This window comes from Siphateles boraxobius, unplaced genomic scaffold (genome assembly GCF_051911475.1).
Source record: "Siphateles boraxobius isolate OS27281-9 unplaced genomic scaffold, OSU_SipBor_1 130, whole genome shotgun sequence".
In the NCBI taxonomy this organism is placed as follows: domain Eukaryota; kingdom Metazoa; phylum Chordata; class Actinopteri; order Cypriniformes; family Leuciscidae; genus Siphateles; species Siphateles boraxobius.
In genome coordinates, this window is record NW_027508734.1 from 28,710,553 (window position 1) to 28,734,289 (window position 23,737).

The 23,737-nt window shown below is 40.9% G+C and overlaps 3 protein-coding genes across 9 annotated transcripts in view; 2 read left to right on the top strand and 1 right to left on the bottom strand.

Moving 5' to 3' along the window:
- Positions 1-20: 20 nt before the first annotated feature.
- On the top strand, positions 21-2,844 carry harbi1 (harbinger transposase derived 1). 2 transcript variants are annotated; one of them, XM_077229032.1, is made up of 3 exons: positions 21-89; positions 539-1,225; positions 1,325-2,844. In XM_077229032.1, exons 2-3 carry the CDS (start codon positions 556-558, stop codon positions 1,699-1,701), a joined length of 1,047 nt encoding a protein of 348 aa, XP_077085147.1. In that variant the 5' UTR covers positions 21-89; positions 539-555; the 3' UTR covers positions 1,702-2,844. The 2 variants fall into 2 exon arrangements, with proteins under 2 accessions (XP_077085147.1, XP_077085146.1); XM_077229031.1 differs by lacking the exon at positions 21-89 and having other exon boundaries at positions 160-1,225.
- A 530-nt stretch (positions 2,845-3,374) lies between these two features.
- On the top strand, positions 3,375-8,527 carry LOC143737500 (ras-related and estrogen-regulated growth inhibitor). Of its 3 annotated transcripts, none has more exons than XM_077229038.1 (7): positions 3,375-3,655; positions 3,869-3,961; positions 4,051-4,107; positions 4,285-4,358; positions 5,334-5,481; positions 5,897-5,990; positions 7,548-8,527. In XM_077229038.1, the coding sequence occupies exons 2-7, from the start codon at positions 3,889-3,891 to the stop codon at positions 7,735-7,737; spliced, it is 636 nt and encodes a 211-aa protein (XP_077085153.1). In that variant the 5' UTR covers positions 3,375-3,655; positions 3,869-3,888; the 3' UTR covers positions 7,738-8,527. The 3 variants fall into 3 exon arrangements, with proteins under 3 accessions (XP_077085153.1, XP_077085154.1, XP_077085152.1); XM_077229039.1 differs by having other exon boundaries at positions 3,896-3,961; XM_077229037.1 differs by having other exon boundaries at positions 3,376-3,655; positions 3,884-3,961.
- Positions 8,528-8,619: 92 nt separating this feature from the next.
- The window catches only part of phf21aa (PHD finger protein 21Aa), a 37,872-nt gene continuing 22,754 nt past the window's right edge, over positions 8,620-23,737 (bottom strand). For 2 of the 4 annotated variants that reach the window (XM_077229033.1, XM_077229034.1), the window contains 8 exons: positions 23,391-23,549; positions 23,247-23,298; positions 23,093-23,172; positions 22,944-23,001; positions 19,269-19,447; positions 17,798-17,873; positions 12,242-12,345; positions 8,620-12,070 (listed from right to left, as the gene is read on the bottom strand). In XM_077229033.1, the coding sequence (XP_077085148.1) occupies positions 11,486-12,070; positions 12,242-12,345; positions 17,798-17,873; positions 19,269-19,447; positions 22,944-23,001; positions 23,093-23,172; positions 23,247-23,298; positions 23,391-23,549 (1,293 nt within the window). In that variant the 3' untranslated portion in view covers positions 8,620-11,485. Of the gene's footprint in view, positions 12,071-12,241; positions 12,346-17,797; positions 17,874-19,268; positions 19,448-19,528; positions 19,552-22,943; positions 23,002-23,092; positions 23,173-23,246; positions 23,299-23,390; positions 23,550-23,737 lie in introns of all 4 variants that reach the window. The other 2 variants (XM_077229035.1, XM_077229036.1) reach the window with 1 other exon arrangement.

A 23,737-nucleotide genomic window follows, 5' to 3' on the forward strand; every position in this document is an offset into this window, starting at 1 on the left:
CTATCGAAAATGCAAATAGTGAACAGGAAATTGTTAAGACTGTGACGACACATTTCAATGTCGGCGTACACAAACAATCACCGGTGCTGGTAACGTTTTTAGCAGAGAATTTCTAATTTTTAGTCATTCGCTCTGTCCTCGAATAGATAGATAATTTATTCACTGGGAAATAATTTATATCAAGAGTTAATTGCGTTAGTTTTTGTGTAAAATACTGTACTGTGCTGGTTACTCCTCGACAAACTGGTTGATTTAACTAACTCAGCTTGAGATAAATGTTGTTATCAAAATATATGATTTGGAATGGCTCTAGGCTTGTGTTAGCAGCCACGCACTGGATAAATCAATTCCGCGGTGTATGCAGAAACATTTAGCACGTTTCGTTCCCATACTAATTGCTTTTCTATGAATTGCGAATGTTATCAATTAATATATATCATTCAAAAGTAGCCAAGTGTATGTGGGTGCTGGATGGTTTAGTTATTGACAAGGCATTGCATGACACTCGCCGACATTCACATGTGCCATTTGTCCATAGGTCCTGCTGAGTGTGGAATGGCAATCTCCATTGCAATCCTAGACTGTGACCTGCTGCTGCATGGTCGAGGGCACAAAACACTGGATCGATTTGACATCGAGACGGTGTCGGATGAATTTCTGCTGACAACATTCGGCTTCCCACGTGACTTCATTTATTACCTGGTGGAACTACTAAAGGACAGCTTGTTGAGACGGACACAGAGGTCACGAGCCATTAGTCCAGATGTTCAGATACTCGCAGCGCTGGGATTCTACTCAACCGGGTCCTTCCAGAGCAAGATGGGAGATGCGATTGGCATCAGCCAGGCGTCCATGAGTCGTTGTGTGTCTAATGTCACTAAAGCTCTTATTGAGAAAGCACCAGAGTTTATTGGCTTCACTAGGGATGAGGCCACCAGGCAGCAGTCTAAAGAGGAGTTTTACAGAATAGCAGGATTTCCCAATGTCATGGGAGTAGTGGACTGTGCACATATAGCCATTAAAGCTCCCAATGCAGATGACTCTTCATATGTAAATAAAAAAGGATTTCACTCAATCAATTGCCAATTAGTATGTGATGCCAGAGGACTGCTCCTGAGCGCTGAGACACATTGGCCGGGTAGTCTGACAGACAGAGCTGTCTTTAAGCAGTCCAGTGTGGCAAAGCTGTTTGAAGAGCAAGACAATGACGAAGGTTGGCTTTTAGGTAAGACCCACAGTGAGACTTTTTCTTGACATTCCAAATAATTCTATGGTATTGTTTACATATGAAAATGTCAGTGTGTTTTCTGTATCTGGCCTCCAGGTGACAACCGTTACCCTCTAAAAAAGTGGCTGATGACTCCAGTGCAGAGTCCGGAGTCCCCTGCTGACTACCGCTATAACCTTGCCCACACAACGACACATGAGATTGTGGACCGCACGTTCAGAGCCATTCAGACACGTTTCCGGTGCCTGGATGGGGCAAAGGGTTACCTGCAGTATTCCCCAGAGAAATGCTCCCATATCATCCAGGCCTGTTGCGTGCTACATAATATTTCCCTGCAGTCAGGCCTTGATGCCTGGACTTTTGAGAGGACTGAGGCCACGGACCAATCAGGGGAGGATATCGATCCCACTGACACTGTCGATCCAGAGGCTCTAAGAGTTCGACAGGAAATCGTCCAAAATCATTTTAGCTAGGACGGAATTTGGGATTCACCATTTAATTATTTTTAATCGTTAATACACATGCCATTGCCTGTGCCAAACTTTTTTTGTTTTTGTTAAATGGTTAGTTCACCTAAAAATGAAGTTTCTGTCTTTAATTACTCACCCTTATGTCAATCCAAACCTGTTAGACCTTCGTTCATCTTCGAAACACAAATTAAGATATTTTTGATGAAATCCGAGAGGTTTCTGAACCAGCCATAGGCAGCAACGTCATTTCAACTTTCAACGCCCAGAAAGGTAGTAAAGACATCGTTAAAATAGTCCATGTGACAACTACGCTGTTGGCGTTGTGTACACAGTGCATCGCTTCTGGGTTCTATGGCAGAATGCCGGCTCATTGGCCAGCTCCTGCGTCAGCATCACATGCATGCGTCGTAGTGCTCACGTGAACAGCGTTGGTCAATACTGAGCCGCCGTTCTGCCATAGAACCCGGAAGCGATGCACTGTGTACACAACATCAACAGCATAGGAGACTAACACAGAAGAGAAGAAATTGTTGAATAAAGTTGTTGTATTTGTTTGTTTTTTTTGCGCACAAAAGTATTCTCGTTGCTTCATAATTTGAAGTTTGAACCACCGTAGTCACGTGCACTATTTTAACGATTTCTTTACTACCTTTCTGGGCCTTGAAAGTTGCAATGACGTTGCTGCCTATGGCTGGTTCAGAAACCTCTCAGATTTCATCAAAAATATATTAATTTGTGTTCCGAAGATGAACGAAGGTCTTATGGGTTTGGAACGAAGGTAATTAATGACAGAAATTTGAAAATTGACCAAATTAAAATTGTCACCTATCATTTACTCCCTCTCATGTCGTTCCAAACCTGTATGACTTTCTTCTGCGGAACACAAAATATGATATTTTGAAGAATGTTGGTAACTAAACAGTTTTGGTGACAATTGATCCCATTGTATGCACAAAGGAAAAACACTGAGATGTTTCTCTTAATGTTCCACAGAAGAAAGAAAGCCATATGGTTTTAGAATGCCATGAGGATGAGTAAATGATGACGAACTTTTCATTTTTGGGTGAACTATCCCGAATGTGTTGTTTGCCACTCTGTATTGGTCCTGTGAACACACACACACACACACACACACACACACACACACACACACACACACACACACACACACACACACACACACACAAAACGCAAAGCTCCAGTCTTTTTTAAACTTCAGTTATTTACTAGTACTTTAGGAATGATATGAAAAGAGTCAGGGGCTTTTATAGATGTCATATGTCATTTTAACATCCTTTTTGATATTTTACTAAAAAAAACAGACCTGTAGCCTGTAAAAAGAAGAAATCAATAAATGACACCTCAACAGTAGACTATCGTGTCTGTTTATATATTTGTCATATTCAAAACTTGCTTTTAACAGCTTACTTTCCAAACAAACTTCTTATTAGTTATTTATGATCTCAGCTCTTTTCAGATTAATATAGTTAATTTTGTTTAGATTATGTATTATCAAAAAGGCTAGCTATCCCGCAGATATCCCACTGATTGTATCTGAGTAAAAGATATATCGAGGCCAGAATATAAAGCTTTTAATTTTAGCCCGGGTTAATTAATGGTTTTGTTGGCGGCAAGACCAAGTAGACTGCTGCTCCGGAGGCTCGACTGTCAAAGGCGATAAATCAGATGGTTGTTTAATGAGTCTCGCAGTCGAGCCCGGTGATGAATGTGCGGAATAAGTAGAGAGACCGCGCTGAACAATGACGTGCTGTCCGCTGTGTGTGTGTGTGTGTCTGTGTGTGTCTAATGTCATTACTAAAAGAAGACATCCGGAGAGCGCAGAAGCAGCAGAATCTGCAGCATATGAACTCGTCAAGAGTCTCCACTGGAACACAATGATATAGAGTAAAGCGCTGCTCATTTGTGCTTCGCACTTTTTACAACTTTCGGGAGCAAAGTAAGTATTTGTCTGGAAGGCTTTGTTTCATTCTTTAACACTGCCTTGTATTTTAACTTTGTATTAGATTCAGAGTTGCATCTATGCCGCAGTTATCTGTCATGTCTAGCGTATGGCTACCGCACGTTTAGCAACGCTTAACCCGAGGGAAAATTCGTACCTGTTACATATATTGCTGCGGTCGTTTATTGCCTGAGTGTTAATACTATTCAGATATAATATTATCAGTGATCATGTCAGAGTCTGCACGGAAGATGCTGAGGGCGAAGCTCGTTGTGCTGGGAAGAGATAACTGTGGGAAGACAGGTAACACTGCAGTTATTTATTGGGTTCAATGATTATTATATCATATCTTGACGACTGCATTAACTCAGTTTTTCTCTTTTGAACTCCAGCTCTGTGTGTCAGATTCATCACCAGGCGTTTTATTGGAGAGTATGAACATAAAAGGGGTAACACAAATGAAATACATACACATTGATGATCTGTTGACCATGTGAAAAACATACCTCCCCTATCATTGTAAAGCAACAGAATATAGCCGTTTTCACGCTGTATATATTTGTGTAACTGCATTGCAGTTGAGTTCTGTGCATCATATGACATGCCATTTACTTTTTGTGTCTCAGAGGTCACCTACAGGTGTCAGAAAATCGTGGAGAAGGAGGCGATTGAACTGGAGATTTTAGACACTGTTAATAAGGTACAGTGCACTTGAGATGAGATCTTACAGTGTTGGCTCTTACCTATTAAGGGACCATCTCTTTGTGACTGTGCAACTGCCGGCGTGCTGTTCTACACACATTTATCCACAGGATGATCTTGCCTTGTCAAACGGCTGATGAGACACAGGACTCTCTGAACCATTCCATTCCTTTCATGTCTGCTGTGCTGAATCTCAGGCTGGTGGAGCGGCTTTAACAGCCTGCCTGCCACTGATCATGTTACACAGTAGAAAGCGGCACACGTTAATTCATAGGATTAGGCTGAAGCATTACCATCTGTGTGAGTGCAGTAGAGTAGTGGGTCTGATATTTTGGATGACTCCCTTGTGTGACACACCCAGTACTTATGAGCTGATGATATAAATCATAGGTGTTGTAGCCATATTTTATCCAAAACTAAAAATTCTGCCATCATTTACTCATTCTCTTGTCGTTTCAAACCTGTATGACTTACTTTCTTCCACGGAACACAATTTTTTTTTCTGTCCCTACATTGAAGCATTGTATGATTTCCCCCCCCCCCTTAAATACAATGAAAGACAGTGGGGTCCAAAATAGCTTTGGACTCCATTGACTCATTTTATGGACAAAAATTTTAAATTTCAAAATATCATCTTTTGTGTTCCACAGGTCCCAATAAAGTCATAAATGTTTGGAACAACATAGGGGTGAGTAAATGATGACATGATTTTCATTGTTGGCTTAACTATCCTTTTAGATAATGACAAAATCTGCGGTGCGGGGGGACTCAAAGACCAGGATTGGGAACTCCATTGGAAAGGAGAAGGTTTTGGTTTGTGGGAATTTAGTTCACATCCTTTGTGCTCCAGAATTGCCTTCAGAATCCCATCTGTGAAAGTCTAGATGTGCGTCATCTCTATCCTCACTGCTACGCACACATTCACTCACATGCAGGAAGAACTATTCAAATGTGTGAATCTGTTTGTGTTCAGGAGTGTGTAGGACCTGCTGTGTCCTCTCTGGAGAGTTCCATTAAATGGGGTGATGGGTTCCTCATCATGTACTCTGTGACGGATCGCAGCAGTTTTGAGGCTGTGTCGCGCCTGAAGAGACTGATTGACCACGTTAAACAAACGCTCGGTACGGCCGATCAGACTGTGAATGATCACTCTGGGAACATAGTGACTGAGGACAAATAGAAACAATGTACTGTTATTAGCACTTTTTCGAGCAGTCATGTTTATACAGACCCTCCAACTAGTAAATAGTGCTGTTATCCATCAGTGTGACTCAGCCTGCCTTAATTGGTCTCAGTTCAGAGATTTCACCTCAGGCATGAACTCTTAATATAGTACACTGCAGTCTATGAGTGTGAGTTTGTTAATGACAGATAGATATGCGGAAAGAGATAAAGAGAGAGAGAAAGTATCACAACACTGCAGTCTTTTATTATACCATCCATCTCCAGGTACTGTCATTTTAATGGTAGTCTGTTTTTCTTCAGATCTACAGCATCCATTACTTCATTCTGTGTATGTCTTTGCGTGTCTTCCAGGTATTCCAACAGTCATTGTTGCCAATAAATGTGACATGGAGAACGGTCGAGTGGTGAGGACGGATGAGGGACAGGTTTTAGCCTCGGACCTGAGGTCAGTACGCTTTGCTCGCACTGATAACTGCACAGGTTTATGATAGTAAGATAGTTTGTTAGTATGAAGTATATACAAATATAGGTTAATATAACTGAATTGTTTAACCCTAGAATGCTTAATGGGGGTCAAATTACCCCAGTAGGGTGTGGTTTTTGGAAACATTTTTGGTCACACTTTATTTTAAGTTGTCTGTGTTTTTATTGTCAGTGTAATTATGCATTTAAGTATTGAGTATTAATAATTAACTACATGTACTTACTATAGGGTTGGGATTAGGGATTGGTTTATGGTTAGTTACATGCAATTATGCATAATTTATAGTTATTACTACAGTAACTACATGTAACATGTGTAACAAAGACACTGTAAAATAAAGTGTTACCACATTTTTTTCTAATAATATAATTGTATTCCTTGCTATTCCATGTGTTCTTCATAAATCTTTTTTGTGAGAATCAGCCATGCCATTTACATGTGTTAGACGTACACTACCAGTCAAAATGTTTGGATCGGTAAGATATTTAATGTTTTTAAAAGAAGTCTCATCTGCTCTCCAATGCTGCATTTATTTGATTACAAATAGAAAAACAACAGTAATATTGTAAAATATTATTACAATTTAAAACAACTGTTTTCTATGTGAATATATTTATTCCTGTTGTGAAAGCTGAATTTTCAGCATCATTACAGTCATTCATTGCAGTCTTCAGTGTGACATGATCCTTCAGAAATTATTCTAATATGATGATTTGATGCTCAAGAAACATTTATCTTTATTATAAATGTTGAAAACAGTTATTTACATTTTTATTTCTGGATTCTGTGATGAATAGAAAGTTCAAAAGAACAGCATTCATCTGAAATAGAAAGCTTTTGTAACATTAAACACTACCGTTCAAAGGTTTGGGGTCAGTAAGAATTTTTATCTTATTTTGGGGGGGAAATAAATAAAATAAATGAATACTTTTATTTATCAAGGATAAATTAAATTGATCAAAAGTTACAGTAAAGACATTTTATAATGTTACAAAAGATTCTATTTCAAATAAATGCTGTTCTTTTGAACTTTCTATTCATCAAAGAATCCTGAAAAAAATAACTGTTTATTTAACTATATACTGTAATTATAACTGTTTTCAACATTGAAAATAATAATGATTTTAATATCTTATTTTAATAATATTTTTTGAGCATCAAATCCGCATATTAGAATGATTTCTGAAGGATTATGTGACATGCAGTTTTCATGCTCAAAATAATAATATTTAGTTATAGTAATAATTTATAAATATATTTAATTATAATAATTACAATTAATTCCTATACACTCCATGGATTACTCACAATTTCCAAAATTAAAAGGGGCAATTTATTTACTACAGAATTTTGTCATAATAATAAGATAACCACTTCACTACCAGATATTCAATTCACTACCAGTCAAAATTCTAAGCACACTTATTAGATGATCTTCAATGGCCCTGTTACATCACTTACTGTTTGGATGTGAAGGTTTAGCTGTGTGTTAAAGTTAAGGTTTCACTGGTGATGTAGGTGCAGTTTCTTTGAGCTGTCTGTAGCAGAGGACACTTCAGCAGTGGAGGCTGTGTTCGGGCAGCTGGTGTGTGAAGTGCGGCAGGAGTTTCAGCGACACCTGCTGGCTATGGACAAGCGCTCACGGATGCTGCAGATGAGACATGCGCTCAAAAACAAACTCACACGGAGTAAAACCATGCAATGGTGACAAGAACGACTAACTGCAGTTCAGACCCGACAGCTACAGTGCTGTGTCCTGGTATGACTACCTTTCAGAGAAGAACAAGTGCCTTTTGGGTGTCCAAATACTGTCATGGACAGTGTTATCTGTATGTTTATGTCAGACCGCAATAAGCAGCAGTGTGTTTTTTTAAAGGTGCAGTGTGTAATTTATGTGCCACTGGCAGCACCAAACAATGACTGTTAAAACGGACAAACAGGCAGTCCCACTTTTGCCTCTGATTGAGCCAGAAGCCGATGTGTCGGACCAAAAAACAAAACAATGTTGATTCCCACTCTCTGTGCATTAAACTGGTTTAAGAGAAAGTCCTTTAACATCTATAAAGGATCCATTTGACCACTTTAGCTCAGTGTACTGCTTTTGCATCACTATTACTGTAAGTAGCAGCCTTTCAGTGCAACATTCATTCTGTATTTAAATTTCATTTTATGTGTGAGAAGTCATAAATGCATATTTATAGGCACTTGATTCTTTCTTGTCTAGTATTATTAAGTCGTGCCTAAAATGGCATGATCTATGTCTGGCAGAAGATCTGTGTCTTGTGACTTGGTGTTTTGATGCTGTTTTGATCCAATTTCATTCTTATGTGCCTCTATGAGATTGAAATGTCATGAGGGAACCGAACCAATTAGATTTTTTCCATTTTAGGCAGCTGTTTTTAGACTTTCTATATTCTGTCAGCGTGGACTATTCACTCTGTGGAGAAAAATGTTTCCAAAATTGGTTACAGTATGGCTAATCTTTGTATAATTTATTGTGGTTGTATTCTTTACATGTATATTAGTATAAGTGTTAAAATATTCATTTGTTGCTTCACTGTAAAACACATCTAGAGAGATAAACAGACTATTTAATTTACAATTTTATTTAGCAAAAATGGTAAAAATAAATAAATACAAATTGATCAAATGCTCCAGTAATAACCAGCCTCCTCAACAGAAAGATTTCATAAAGTTATATATTCAAATAACTTACACATGGACTTGACTTCTATGAGAAAAGGTAAACAGACATCAGGCAACACACAAGATTAAGAAACAAAACATACAAAAATGTTAGAAAACTAAAAAATGAAACAAGAGCAATACACATCCCTTTCAAAAACCATTATGAAATATTCTAGACAATTTTATACAACAAATTGATGTAAATTGTGTTTTTAATTTATAGTAAAGGACATTAGATTAAGCACTGATACTTTCACGTTGCAATAATCTATCCTTGATTTTACTTGAGGGCTTCATCAACCTGAATGAGGTAACAGCATGAAGTGTAAGAATATGACTCTTCATAAGCATTACTATGCGTGTTGAAACCATGAACAAAAGCCTGAGCTCTCAGTAAACACTATAATATCTGAGCAAATCAGATTTCACACACACTTCAGGACACAATACCCAATTCTTATGTGTAAGGAACATGAATGAGGAGACACCGTAGATTCCCATCTATCTCATCAGAGAACATCTGTCACAGAAGCTCTGTCAGTCCTACTAGCCACATCTGGCCTCAGGATTCTTGGCCCTAAAGGACGGGACATGACATTTGCAAATGTCACATCTGATGAGCATTTATGTAAGGGCTCTTTTCCCTTTTATTTCTTTTTTAAATGCACTGAGAAACCTGACATACCATTAAACCACCTAACAGAACGCAGATTCTCTGCATGCTACTTTGGAATTTTCGCAATTGTGATGAAATACTTCTTAACTTTCATCAGACAAAATGTGTGAATACTTCTGTGACCGTTGAAACATTTGCTGAATTCGGAACCGGAACAGAGTAGTTTTCAGCACTAGTATCCTCTTGAAAACTCAGATGCAAAATAAAATGAAGGACACATACCCAGATCATCAGACTGGAATGGAATCGTTGTAAGTAAAAGTAAAGTCTTTTCATAAAAACGTGAACGAACATACCAGCAATTCATTTTGTGTATTGTTAAAATACATAAGCACTTCAGAGTTCTTATGTGTAGACTTCGGATTCACTACAGGCAGCGCAGGCACTGTCCTCACTAACACAACCAGAATGATCACACACTGTATGACAAAGTAGGTTCTGTTACGGAAAAGGGAAAAAACACTCGTTTTGCTGACAACTGACTAAGACACAGACAAGTCATAACACTACTATGAAACAGCCTAACATAGTCTATAGAACTTAAGGCAACCAATACACAGAGGCTACTGCAGGCCAGAGCTGCATGTTCAGCATTGAAAACACCCACAAACCTGAAATGAAGATATAAACACTGTAGATATTTCTGTCTTTTTCAAAAGCGACGCACCCCTTGTGTGTTCGACGCCACTGTTTCTGGATTATTTCTTGTGCTTTTTAAAAACACTATGGAAGTGTCATCTTGGCACATGATACAGTGTTCAAGCTACCGCGGCTGTATCTCAGGTGTTACAAGTGTTTGTCTGTGCTTATTCATGTGCAGTCACACACTGTGAAATACACAGCGGTGAGAGAGCGTTAGCCAAATGCAAAATGTAAAGAAAATAAAGCGTTAACAGAACAGCCCCTAGGAGACAATGGTGAAGTAGTTGCGCTAGGCACGTATAACGTACGCCTGCTGTATTGTGCTTTTGGACAGGTTTACAGAACAGTGTTATCACTAAGTAAAGTGACACCATGCGTGTTAAAACGATACAGAACAGAAGCCCTTAAATTGGCCCATAAGCATAACGTTACTGGCACACCGGTTTTACGGGATATTTCTGACTGCATGATTCCTCGTAAGTCGTTGGACAAGGCATGAGACCCCTGCTACAGTCTGGGTAAAAATAAAAATAAAAAGTCTTCTGGATGTGGAAATGGAGTGAGAGTGACGTGAGAGAAGTCTCAAATCATTCCCTTCTGTGACTGCGCCTGAACTGCGCACTCAGTATATCACATCTGGTCAGTAGATAAGGCATGGTCAGAATTTACCTCACAGACACTTCAGGACTGACACTACAAATACTACTCTACTACTCTTAAATATCTATTTAATGTTGAGAGTAACATAAAAGAACAGTTCCCTGTGGCATCGATTATTTGGCAGAACAGAACTACAGAATATTTTTGTAAGAAAGAAGAAAATTATAAATAAGGTCATGTGTAAAAATAGCAAAACATATTTACAGAAATGTTGTTTTCGGTTTTTAAAAACACCACAAAGTAGACAAATGCTAATGATAATAGTTAAACCTCCAGCAGAACACCTGGAAGACCTGTATTTCTGTCAGTGTGATAAAGAAACTGTTTTTACAACAGAAAACTAGACGAAACCACTGCACCTCGGCTGTGTTTCACAGACAAAACGGATACTAAACTCCTCGACGCGTCATATCTTATGTCTTAGATCAGAGCTACAGGACCTGATAGGAAGCTGCACTACTCATCTAGCAGGACGAGACCTTTACCCGATCCAGCCTTCAGAAGCTTTCCCACTCAGAGGTGCTATGGCAACTGTATCAGGCACACAATGGTGTGATATCTTTAAATTTTATTACTCTTTTCTATATCATTATTCTTTGTAGAAATCTTTTCGGTGTGCATACGTTAGCATACACATTGCTGGTACTTTAGGAACCTCCTTCCTGCATGTAGTAAATGGCACTATGGATTTTCTTTCCCTCATAGATACAAGAGATGAAACAACAACGCAAAACAACAACACTGTTAACTGGCACGCTTTGGGCCCCAACTGCTGCGGGGGTGGTCAATGCTATTTTACCCCCTCTGTCACTTCTGTGAGGGGTACGATCGGGCCGAGGAGGCCCTGTGGGATGACGCTGAGGTCACTGTTGTTATTGTTTTTATGTTTTTTTGTACTCTCATCCCCGGTGGGCATGGTTCCATTGGTACTCAGAACTGCCTGGTTACTGCTGTTATTGCTGAAAGCTGCGGCGTTTGTATTTGTGGGTTCGTTCCTGATCCTGGACGTGCTGATGATTTGTGCGCTCTCCTCACTGCCCTCATCGCTCTTTGCGCTTGCAGCCTCAACGTAATTATTGGTGGCGATTTGGTTTAAGGTATCGCTTGTGTTTGTGAGGGGGCTAATTATAATCATAGCTTCTGAGGAGCTTGTTGCTGTATTTGTGTTGTTGTTTGTGTCAGTGGTGACCGCACTTGAGCTGCTGGCTTTAAAAGCACCATTGTGGGGCATTTCTCCATTAGCCATGACCCCAGGGCAGATGAAGGGAGACAACTGGATCCCTCTGATCAGACGCACCAGCCCTTTCATCTTCTCAAGCGAAGCCTCCATCTCTCTCTGCTGGGCCAGTACGCTGTTCTTGCTGTCCATACATCTCTGTGAAGGGAGAGAGGACGCAGTGCTGCTGACTCGTACAACCAAAATCTCATCATTATATAGTTTTGGAGGTACGGGATGAATTAGCATCACGTTTAGATTTGTAATTTCAGTGGTATGACTCTTCGTCCAGAGGAAAAGTGGATGATATGAACTTAGGGATTCTCTCACCGTTATAGAGTTGCTGAGCTGTCCGACTTGGTCTTCTAGTGTCTCTCTCTCCTGCCGCAGCTCTGTGCTCCATGTCTTCAGGCGATCTTTCTCTCCCTCTTTAGCTGTGGGGAAATGAGTGTATAAGTAAATCTCAACAGAAAGCACAAGTCGGGTTCTGGAAGTAAAAATCCCATTCATTTCCCCCAAAGGTATTTTCTGTAGAAACTTTGTAAGACAGACCAACCATGATTGTGGAGAGACACTGTGATCTTCAGGGGTCAGGGAGCAGGTCAGAGATATATTTTTCACACATTTGTCCATTTTGGTATAATGCTAATTTATAAATATGGTCTTGGTCAGATCATGTTCATTTTTAATGATTCTAAATTATTTTAAAGAGCACCTATTATGTAAAATTCACTTTTACATGGTGTTTGAAAATACAGTAAATGTGTGTTGGCAGTGTGTGTACAAACCACCCTATATTGATAAAAATCCACCCAGTGCTTTTTTTTAATCCCCATATATCATAACCAGTGTCTCAGAACAAGCTGTTTTCAGATTCGGGGCAATGTGACGTCCTTTTGCATAAGCCCCGCCCACAACTATTGACTGACACTGCCGTATTAGACCCGTCCTGAGTGAGCTCTACATAGACCGCCATAGTTTCGACGCCAGATTGAGGTGTTTTGTTGTTGGATGTAAGAAGGAACATAGCAGTCGTCATTTACTCCCAACATTTGAGCTGCTGAAGACACGCAGTGGATTACTTTTGTTTTTAAAGGGAACGCGCTCCCTAAATGCGTTTATGTTTGCGCGAATCATTTTAAACCAGACTGCTTTGTGAACGAGGGTCCGTACAAAGCAGGCTTTGGCAAAAAGTTGTTACTCGAGGATGGATCAGTACCAACTGTTGTGTTTGTGATCCAGCTTACAGTCTCCAGATCGATACTGGTCAAGGCAGTAATGAAAGGTAGAGCGCACAGATTATTCAAGTTCATCAGAGTTGTTTTACGGACATAAAGTTTATCAGTTTATTAAGCACCAACTGAAAAGGTCTGTACATATTTGTTTACTGTTAGTTGTAACGAGTGTTTTTGTGTAATTCGCTGTGTATGATGATGATAATGCAAAGGAGAGAGAGTTTATGGATAAGACTCTAATGCGCACTTCTTGTACTATTTAATCCGCTCTTACAGTGATTTTCTGTGCTTCATATTTTGTGTGAAGAACAATAAACTTCATAAAACTCATCAGTAAATTTTTGGCCAGCATTCAGACGGGGTCAGCTACAACAGGCTTTTACACTAATAGTGGGTAAAAGCAAGATGACAAATATGTTATAACCGTAATTAAACTAAACTATACCTGTTCTATCTCCATGAAGTATATTTTATTTGGCTCTGTAGGCATTATTGTCCGACTCCGGTTCAAACTGAACACTGCTAGTACAATTTCTGTTCTGACATTTTCATTCAGTGAGATGAGATGTGCTGTCACTGAAGAACGAGCTTGTGGCGAGGGGGGCGTGGTTTTGCGAAGTCTGTAGCGAGAGACGAGTCAGCGAGCTGTGCGGTGAGTAAGTAGGTCAAGTGCAGATGATGAACACCTGTGTCTGATTGCAGTGATTGGCGTGGAGACCGCATATAAGCTGCCCGGGAATGAGAGAGCGGGGAGAGAGAGCTGGGACTCGCACGCGACCCGCAGCACGCACTGGCAAACGGACTGAGTGGAAAGAGTGGTCATCTGACAAGACTGTGAGAGCTGGAGACATACAGCGTGAGCTGGTACAGCGGGCAGAGTATTTATATATTGCTGTAGTGTTTCACTACGGTGAAGGCGCACGAGCGCACCTTTTGTTTTCTTTATTTTTATTTCTAAATAAAGTGCGAGTCCCAATTCAGCCGACCCTGTCTTCTTCTTCCTACACCCACGCTGAGTTGTACTACACTGGTGCCGAAACCCGGGAAGAAGAAGACTGCCGCCTCCATGCAGACCCCGCCAGGAACGCCATTTGCGGACCTCATCCAAACGCTCGCGGGTCTTCACAGGGAGCAACACCACGCCCTGCTGGCCGTAAAGGAGGAGCAAGACCACCGGTTCCAGATGCTTCTCCAAGGCCAGCAAGAAGACCGCGAGCTGTTCCGGAGCTGGCTCGACCGGGAGATTCGGGCCGTCCCCGATCCAGCTACGGCCTCGGCCCCGCCCATGCCTCTCAATAAGATGGGACCCCAGGATGATCCGGAGGGATTCCTGGACCTTTTTGAGAGGTCGGCCGAGGCCGGGGATGGCCCCGAGCGGACTGGCCCATGCGACTCATCCCACTGCTATCGGGAGAGTCGCAGATAACCGCCCACCAACTGCCAGTCCAGAATCTCCTGGTTTATGAAGACCTGAGGCGCGACATTCTTCAGTGGGTCGGCCGGACCCCTGAACAACATCGCCAGCGGTTCAGATCCCTGAGCCTGGAAGAGTCCGGCCGACCCTTCGTCATGGCGCAACAGCTCCGGGACTCCTGCCGCAGATGGCTGATGGCCGACGGAGGCGACGTCGAGGACGTTATCAACAAGGTGGTACTGGAACAATTCATCTCCAAACTGCCCAAGAAGACCGCACAGTGGGTCCAGTGCCACCGGCCGACGTCGCTGGACCAGGCCATCCACCTGGCGGAGGATCACATGGTGGCGTGCCCAGGGGTCGGCGAGCCCCTTCCATCTGCCTCTCTCTCTCCCTCGTCCCCTTCTCTCCCCAAACCTGTTCCCCTTCCCAGGTCTCGTGGGGGGCTAATGCCCCGGCCGGCGCCGAGGTGGAAAACGGGGGCTCCGGCGGAGCCTGTCCCCGCATTCAGGGCCCCACCCAGGGGGGCTGCGTCCGGCGACCACTCCGCCCCGATTCCGGCAGCCCTACGCTCTCCACGCCAATCCCTTGACCCGCTTCCCGCCACTGGGGGCGGCGGGGAGGCCTGGGCCGGCCTGTTGGCGCTGCGGGGACCCGGGACACTTTATCGACCGGTGTCCGGTGATGGAGGTGGGGACACTGATCCGGGTTCCCGACGCGCCACAGGCTGCCCCCGATCAAGCTGGCCTGTACCAGATACCAGTGAGTATCAAGGGGGGGACTTATCAGGCTTTGGTGGATTCAGGCTGCAACCAAACCTCCATTCATCAAAGCCTGAGGGGGGCTAGACTTCGTCAATTTGCACCGGGAGATAAGGTGCTTGTATTACTCCCTACTTCTAGCTCGAAATTACTCGCAAAGTGGCAAGGACCTTTTGAGGTCACACGGCGGGTTAACGATCTCAACTATGAGGTAGTTCGAACAGATAGGGGCGGGGCACATCAAATTTATCACCTCAACCTCCTCAAAAAGTGGGTTGAGGCAGAGTCAGTGATGCTGGCGACGGTAGTGAGCGGAGAGGAGGATCTCGGGCCAGAAGCGAACACAAAACCACAATCTCTCGCGCTGGCTCTTGGCGGAGATCACCTCTCACCCTCCCAGCTCACTGACATTAAAAATTTACAAGCTGAAATTTGCTGATGTGTTCTCTCCCGTGCCTGGTCGAACGGACGGCTCCCCGGCCTGAGTCGGGCGGTGGGGGTATGTGGCGAGGGGGGCGTGGTTTTGCGAAGTCTGTAGCGAGAGACGAGTCAGCGAGCTGTGCCATGAGTAAGTAGGTCAAGTGCAGATGATGAACACCTGTGTCTGATTGCAGTGATTGGCGTGGAGACCGCTTATAAGCTGCCGGGAATGAGAGAGCGGGGAGAGAGAGCTGGGACTCGCACGCGACCCGCAGCACGCACTGGCAAACGGACTGAGTGGAAAGAGTGGTCATCTGACAAGACTGTGAGAGCTGGAGACATACAGCGTGAGCTGGTACAGCGGGCAGAGTGTTTATATATTGCTGTAGTGTTTCACTACGGTGAAGGCGCACGAGCGCACCTTTTGTTTTCTTTATTTTTATTTCTAAATAACGTGCGAGTCCCAATTCAGCCGACCCTGTCTTCTTCTTCCTACACCCACGCTGAGTTGTACTACAGAGCTCTTGACTTGAAGCGACGCCCTCTTCTTGAAAGTGGACCAGATGCACCAACTCATTTGCATTTAAAGGGACACACACAAAAGGCGCGTTTTTGCTCACCCCTCAAAAAGTGGCAATTTTAACATGCTGTAAAAATTATCTGCGGGGTATTTTCAGCTGAAACTTCACATACACAATCTGGGGACATCAGAGACCTATTTTACATCTTGTAAAAAGGGGCATAATAGGTGCCCTTAAATATTAAAGGGGTCATGAATTGAGAAATCAAATTTTCCTTGATCTTTTGACATGTAAGAGGTAAATGTACTATAAAAACATCTTGTAAGTTTCAGAACTCCTCTGTTACTATATGATTTTTGTTAGTTATGATGAAAGCCTTCGTGAGAGTGCAGAAATAGAGTTGCAATGACAAGATCACTGCATTCATGCACTCAGACTGTCGCCATCGACTACAACGTTTATCGCTGCAACATGTCATGAGACGGGAGTAGATCTAAATATAATGATATAATCAAAACTTTTCACGATTAGTTAATGTCAAAACAACTGTCATGGTAAAACGTAGTCAAATTTTCGAGAGAGTTAAACATGTAATGATTATTTCATACGCAAAGATGTTAGCCAATCATAGCAGAGGGCGTTTACGCTTAAGTCTCACAGCAGACACGCCCCTTCAAACAGAGCGTTCAAGTCAGGACTAAAATCACGAGTAGAAAATGGCCTTTTATTTATAAAGGATAATATCATATAACATAACATTATAAGTGCACCCCAGGAAACATTATAAAATAAAAAAATGTAGTTCATAACTTTTAAAAATGAATTAGACCAATGATGATTATGATGTTTCTGACTCCCAAATTGCTTTGAACATTCAGTTTAACAGCATTAAACAAGTTAGCATTTACATATTTACTTCAACTGCACAGGTAATGTCAATGGTATGACCAATTTCAGCAAAATCTAAAAATGAAGATACATTTCTATAGCTCTGACTGATTTTATATTGTAATTTTGGAAGTAAACTTCCATTCTAAACTACATTTTACAACGTTTTTGACGTGCTTCAGGGGGATCAAGACTTATTTTAAATTGCACCCTGAAGGCCTGTTTTTAAATTTTAATTAATGGTAGTTAATGTGTCTGACAGAATGTGAATGTTCATGACCGTCTGAACAATGGTGTTCACTGCAAACAAAACTGGTCAAAAATCTAAGTTTGTAATGTTGTAATTCATTTCAGAGCTGTTTGGTTTGGTTCATGACTTGAAGAACAAAGAAAATGAATGGAAAAATACTGCCAGTACCAAAGCTGCAGAAAAAGTAAATTGTTGCTGCTATTCTATAGTTCTAGGACAGCTTTTCCAAAGATCAGAGATTTACTGGTGCATTTCATAACAGATTCATAAAAAGAAACTTTGTTCCATTTTAAACTCCTAACTCAAAACATTTTTAAGCAATCTTACATCACATTGATTCTGTGTCATTGCAGGTTGACTTTTCTAGGTATCATCAGATGTCTGTGAAACTTCTCACCTGCTTTATAGGAGATGTAAGAATGGACAATAGCAAGAGTCCCTGGCCACTCAATGGCATCTTCCTTCTGCAGAATCTAAAGAAAACATGTACTGAATGGCACTGAAATACACAACTGTTAACAGTCTGCATTCAAAGTGATGCACACAAAAACATGAACATTTAAAATGAATGTGGAAATGAATGCATAGTAGTGAAAACAAATGAAGTGGCAAGGCATGAGGCTACCTACAACTTACAAAGTTGAACAGTCTTTTTTCCAGTTTTAGGTGTACTTAGAGTGAATATTACTAAGTTTTTGTAGCCCTGCATCAAATCAGGGGTCCTGAGCAGAAGAACTGTGGCGTTTCAGGCAGATATGCATGCCCTTATGAAGCCCAGATGATTTATATGTGAGCAAGTATCACATATGAAACGCTGCCCCCTCCATCTCATGACATCAGCTGCCAAATACTGACTCATCAATCAAAACCTGATACTTATTAGCCCCTTTTACACATGCAGCTTCTACTGATGGTAAATTACCATCAGGAGATCATGTGTGAACAGGACCTTTTCTGGCACTTTTTCCTTTGATAAGTTGTAACAATACCAGCAAATTAAGAAGACGTAAGCTCTGTCGGAGCTGTTTAGAGTAAGTTCTGCTGCTTTTAATTGTTTTTCTATATAAACATGCACTAGACGAACATCTGACCATAGTGACTGCAGTACCATAACTATTATGTGCCTCGTGTATTTAAGAGCAGAACCACGTTCTGTGTCATCATCTCCTTACGCTGGTCATTCAGAAGTAAAACAAAATGTAACTAAAATGAAACTCAAGCGCTTCTCATCCAGGTGGATGAATCAAATGGGTCATTTCCAATGACCAACATGACATGAGTTTACTGGTACTGATGTGCAAATGGTATCGTACCAGTAAAAAGACGCAATGTTGTTGCTTGTGTGAATAGCACATTTGTGTATTTACCGGAAAAGTTGTTCTGGTCATTTTACGGAAATTTAGGCTTGCTGTGAAAGGGTCTATTGTCTCTATTACATTCTAACTTGAGCTATTTTTTAAAAAAAAGAACATTTTTGGTGGGTCCAGGTTAAACAGCTGCCTCTTTGCCTCTATTTCATTAGATTTTGGATAGAAATTACATAGCCATTCATTTTAAAAGTTTGTAAATTGAAAGAATATAACCTGCAAGAGTAGTCTATTAAGTTACCTCTATAAAGACTGTCTGCTTTGTAAGATCACTGACAAAAGTAAAACATGTCATGGCATGGAACAGAAAAAAGAAATGAAATGAATTACGAGAACGACAGTGAATGGCAATGAATCTCTAATATAAATGTTTCTCAGTTACCGGAGACTCAGCATTCACCTCCGCTACCACTAGATGTCACTGGTGAGCACGGTGAACACTGAGATAGGGAAGTCTGAATTGTGTCTCAGTAACTGTAGTGGACTATCACAGCTACTTACATCCCCTGCTGAGCTGGGGCTGGGTGAGGGTGAATGTGATGGAAGGGTGAGTGAGAGGGCAGGGGAGAATGGGCTGCCCGCGGTGGGCCGCTGTAGGTCTGGGAAGGTAGAATGATGGCTGCTGGTGGTTGGGGGGAGGGGCCCCCGCTCCACAATACTGCAGTTTTTAGAAAGGCGACCTGGGTGAGATGAAACAAAGGACAAACAAAACACAAAAAGAAAAGAAAAGAAAAAGAAGACAAAACATTGGTGTAGCATACCTCTGACAAGCTGTCCTCATTGGCTAGGGTAGCAGGAAGGAGCAGGTGGGGGTGGTGTGATGGTGGTTGGGAGGGAGAGAGCATCGTTAGATTACAAAAGGAAGCATTGCATGCTGGGTAACAACACATTCTGCAAAAGCTGGCCTCAAATCAGCTGATAAAGGCAGAAGGCATTACATTTAGGCAGATGGGGATAAGAAATGCCAATAACAAAGAAGGATCAGAGGGTAACGATTTAAAGAAGCTTATCCAGGCATCAAGAAGCTTATTTTCATCTACAGCTAACACAGATGCTGTCAAATGTTAAGACGAGCCATATTCAACATCATAAATCAACAGATTATGCACATTTATGTGTGCACTGGACATTAACAGAGCAAGTATGCATGTCTTTTATCACCAAGAACTAATAGTACCATTACATTACACATGGTCGCAAAGTTTCAACGTCATATATATACCTGTATATATACACACACACACACACACACACACACACACACACACACACACACACACACACACACACACACACACACACACACACACACACACACACACACACACACACACACACACACACACATTATATATATATATATACATACAGACACACACACACACACACACACATACACATACACATACACGTATATATCTATATAATTTATTTTTTTACACACGCAGACCCAAGTCAAGAGTTATATTCAACGAAACAATATATGGCTGGAGCCTTGGTCCCAAATGTGTTCAAGATCAATTTAAGAGACCAAATATATAGCCTACAGTTTTTATAAAAGACAGGAACAGTCTTTTTTTTTATCAAAAAGCATAATTTTGGCTTTACTGCAATTTTATTCTGATTCTGTCCTCAACCACTTGAATGCTAACCTACTACACTTTTCTGACAGAATTTGCCTCGAGGAACATCTAAACTGACATCTAAAATGTCACAGTGTTTTTGTGTCTATACAATGAAAGTCAATGGGGTCCAATGCTGTTCAGGACCCAGAGGACTTTCCATTATAACAATAAGAATTGAAAAAAATCTTTAAAATATCTTCTATCGTGTTCCACAGAAGAAAGTCATACAGGGTTGGAACAGGTGAGTAAGGGGTGAGTAAATGATAACACTTAATTTCTGAGTGAACTATTCCTTTAATTTGCAACAGTGAAAGCTGTTTTGGGTGAGCTTTGAAGAGCAATCAAAATATTGGTCATATCAAAGTATCAAAAAAAAATCTCTTTGGCAAACTGTAATGTATTGGAAAGACTGGAGTACAAAAACACAACAAGTTCTAATGGTACACTAATGATGCGGTATTGTCACACCTTTAAGATGTGCACAACTTGCCTGATTGTAAACCTATAAAGTAGGCTGAGAACATTGTCTGAGTCTTTTACTAATGTATAGACTTTTACAGCAGCCTGAAGACAGTCATTATCCCACTTAACACACTGCAGGGTCATGTCTTCCTGCCTCACACATACACTCCAGGGCCACTCCATAGCAGAGTGCCTGTAAGCACATTACATAATCAAACAGTCATTACTGCTGAATGTGTGCTTGTGTAAAACCGAGAGAGACTGACTGATGGGAGTAAAGAAGAGTGGATCAGTTCAGGATGAGAGGTGTAGAAAAGGGGCTTAATGCACTGGGCTTAATGACTGGCTACAGATTTTTACCGCAGTAAAATTAGACAATTTACAGTGGGTTCACATTTCACAGATATGGAGAATATCTAACCAGTGTTGTGAAAAGCTTGTTTTCAACCTGAAACATTTAAAATCAAATTTTTATATTTTCTGAAGAAAATGCTAATGTAATACAGTTGCTAAGGCCTTCTAAATGTTTTTTAAGTGTTTCTATGGCTTGCTAGGGTGTTCTGGGTGATTTAAATGTCAATAATGCATTGGACATGTTGCTGTCTGCTATGGATATGCTTACCAGAGTCAGATAGTGCCTTGCTTTACTAGGAAATACTTCTTAGCAAAATTTTTAGTCATAATGGTGTTGACTGGTATAGGATCCAGCGCGTTGTAGCCAGAGACTAAAGGCTGCAAAGCATCGTAAATATGGTGAGAACGCAACGCGGGAAAATCTGAAAACTTCTGTTTGTAGTCAACATGTTAAACTGGATGACCACAAACACAGTGTTTAAAGAAATAGTTCACTTAAAAATGAAAATTCTGTCATCATTTACTTACCCTCAAGTTGTTTCAAACCTGTATAAATTTTTTTCTTCTGCTGAACACAATAGACGATATTATGAAGAATGTCAGTAACCAAACAGTTGATGTACCCCATTAACTTCCCTAGTATTTTTTTCCTACTATGGAAGTCAATGGGGTACATTAACTGTCTGGTTATAGAAATTCTTCAAAGTATCTTCCTTTATGTTCAGCAGAAGAAAAAACTTCATACAGGTTTGAAACAACTTGAGGGTAAGTAAATGATGACAGAATTTTCATTTTTAAGTGAACTATTCCTTTAAGGCCAAACAGAGGGGAAAAACAGAAAGAAACTAACAAACTGTAAGTCTGTCAGATCCGCCCAACTTCCTGAAGCAACGGGTTTAAAAAAAGCTGTTTCCATAGTTTTCCATTTTTACCATAATGCTGTTTAACAAGTAGATAAAGTATGATGCTATTTTCAATGATAAACCTACCCTTACAATGTTCTGTTAATAACCCTCCGTCTACCCAACAGACGGGGTCTGTTGGGTAGTCTGAGGGCGGGGATATAAAAGTGCGCAAGTATAATCTGTAGTTTTCACAAAAGCTCTGGAGATGTCAAGTCTTGCTGACAAATAAATGTGAATTTCTCAGATCACGTAACACAGAAAACAAGTAAGAATAGTTAATTTAAGTATACTAGTACAGACATTCTAACAATACAAAGTGGGTTATATTAAAAAAAAATCGTTACACTTTAAAAGTTCTTTCACACTTGGTGCGATTGCCTAGTCTGAACCGGAGTTTGATTGCTCTCCCCCTCCCCTGCTGGACTGTGTTCACATTATATTATTTGGGTCTGAACTGCGAATTTGCATCATCAAAGCAGCAGCTGTTTACTCCTGTTGCTTCATAACGATGATGCAGAGGAAGGTGGCAAAAAGCATCACCACACTTTTATATTATGGTTCCTTAACCTTTGGTTTTGGTTTCAGAGGGTCAGAATGTGAATTATTCCATAGTTGTATACCTTGTCCAGATGTTTTTTTAGTTTTTCATATTGCTGCTTTGCAATTGTGACTGTTTTGTTATTAATCATTTTGGATAAATTATCAGTACTAAGTAAACAAAAAATGTTATTTATCAGTTTGATCTCTTAAAACAGCAATCACACACTTCTCCTCAATAAGCCACACAGAGTATCTAATATAGGCACAGAGAGAAAGTGTGATTGGCTCACCTCTCTTCCTGCTGGACTGGTTTATGGAACTCAGATACGACACTGAGCTTTTTTTCCTCTGAAACACACACAAGCACAGTTAATTCCATCAGATATCTCCAATCTGTTTGCAGTGAACTGCTCGTTTAATGCATGTGTATGTTTGTTACCTCTGGTTCAAACATGGCTCCGCTATATATTGGATTTGCTGTTGTACGTCTCTTACGCTCCTGACGCCTGCTCTGAATCTCTACACAAACAAAGTGGAAAAGGTTAATAGACATTCATTCACGAACAAACACAGACACATTTCATTCTCCTGACCTTCTAAATAGTCGCGCGTGACTAGTCCCAGAGACAACATGAAGGCCAGTTTCTGTGGAAAGAATGCGTGTCATTATCTCAGTAATGATCATAATTTACATCACCACACTCATTATATTCCTTATAAACATAAAAATACTTTACCAGAGGGCCCTCCTGATGTTTGGAGGAAGGAGTGTGTGTGTTGGTGGGAGCAGGTAAAGAAGGTGTTTGTAAGGACAGTGGAGGAGAAGTGTGTGTAGGTGTGTCTGGAGAGATGAGCAATGAAGTCTTTGGCTCTGTCGCATATTCTACTGCGGGTATCTGAAGAAGAAACAAAGATGTATTAATACATGCACTACCATTCAAAAGTTTGGGGTCGGTTAGATTTTTAGTTTTTGAAAGAAGTCTCTTATGGTCACCAAGTCTGCATTTATTTGATCAAAAACACAGTAAAATCAGTAATATTGTGAAATATTGTTTTCTATTGTAATATATTTTAAAATGTAATT

Bases quoted from the DNA above. Each gene is read 5' to 3' on its own strand.
- harbi1 (XM_077229031.1), top strand. From the start codon at position 499: ATGACACTCGCCGACATTCACATGTGCCATTTGTCCATAGGTCCTGCT. The intron at 1,226-1,324 runs GTAAGACCCACA...TCTGGCCTCCAG, and splicing joins TGACGAAGGTTGGCTTTTAG to GTGACAACCGTTACCCTCTA.
- LOC143737500 (XM_077229037.1), top strand. The intron at 4,108-4,284 runs GTAACACAAATG...TTTGTGTCTCAG, and splicing joins AGAGTATGAACATAAAAGGG to AGGTCACCTACAGGTGTCAG. The intron at 5,482-5,896 runs GTACGGCCGATC...CGTGTCTTCCAG, and splicing joins CCACGTTAAACAAACGCTCG to GTATTCCAACAGTCATTGTT.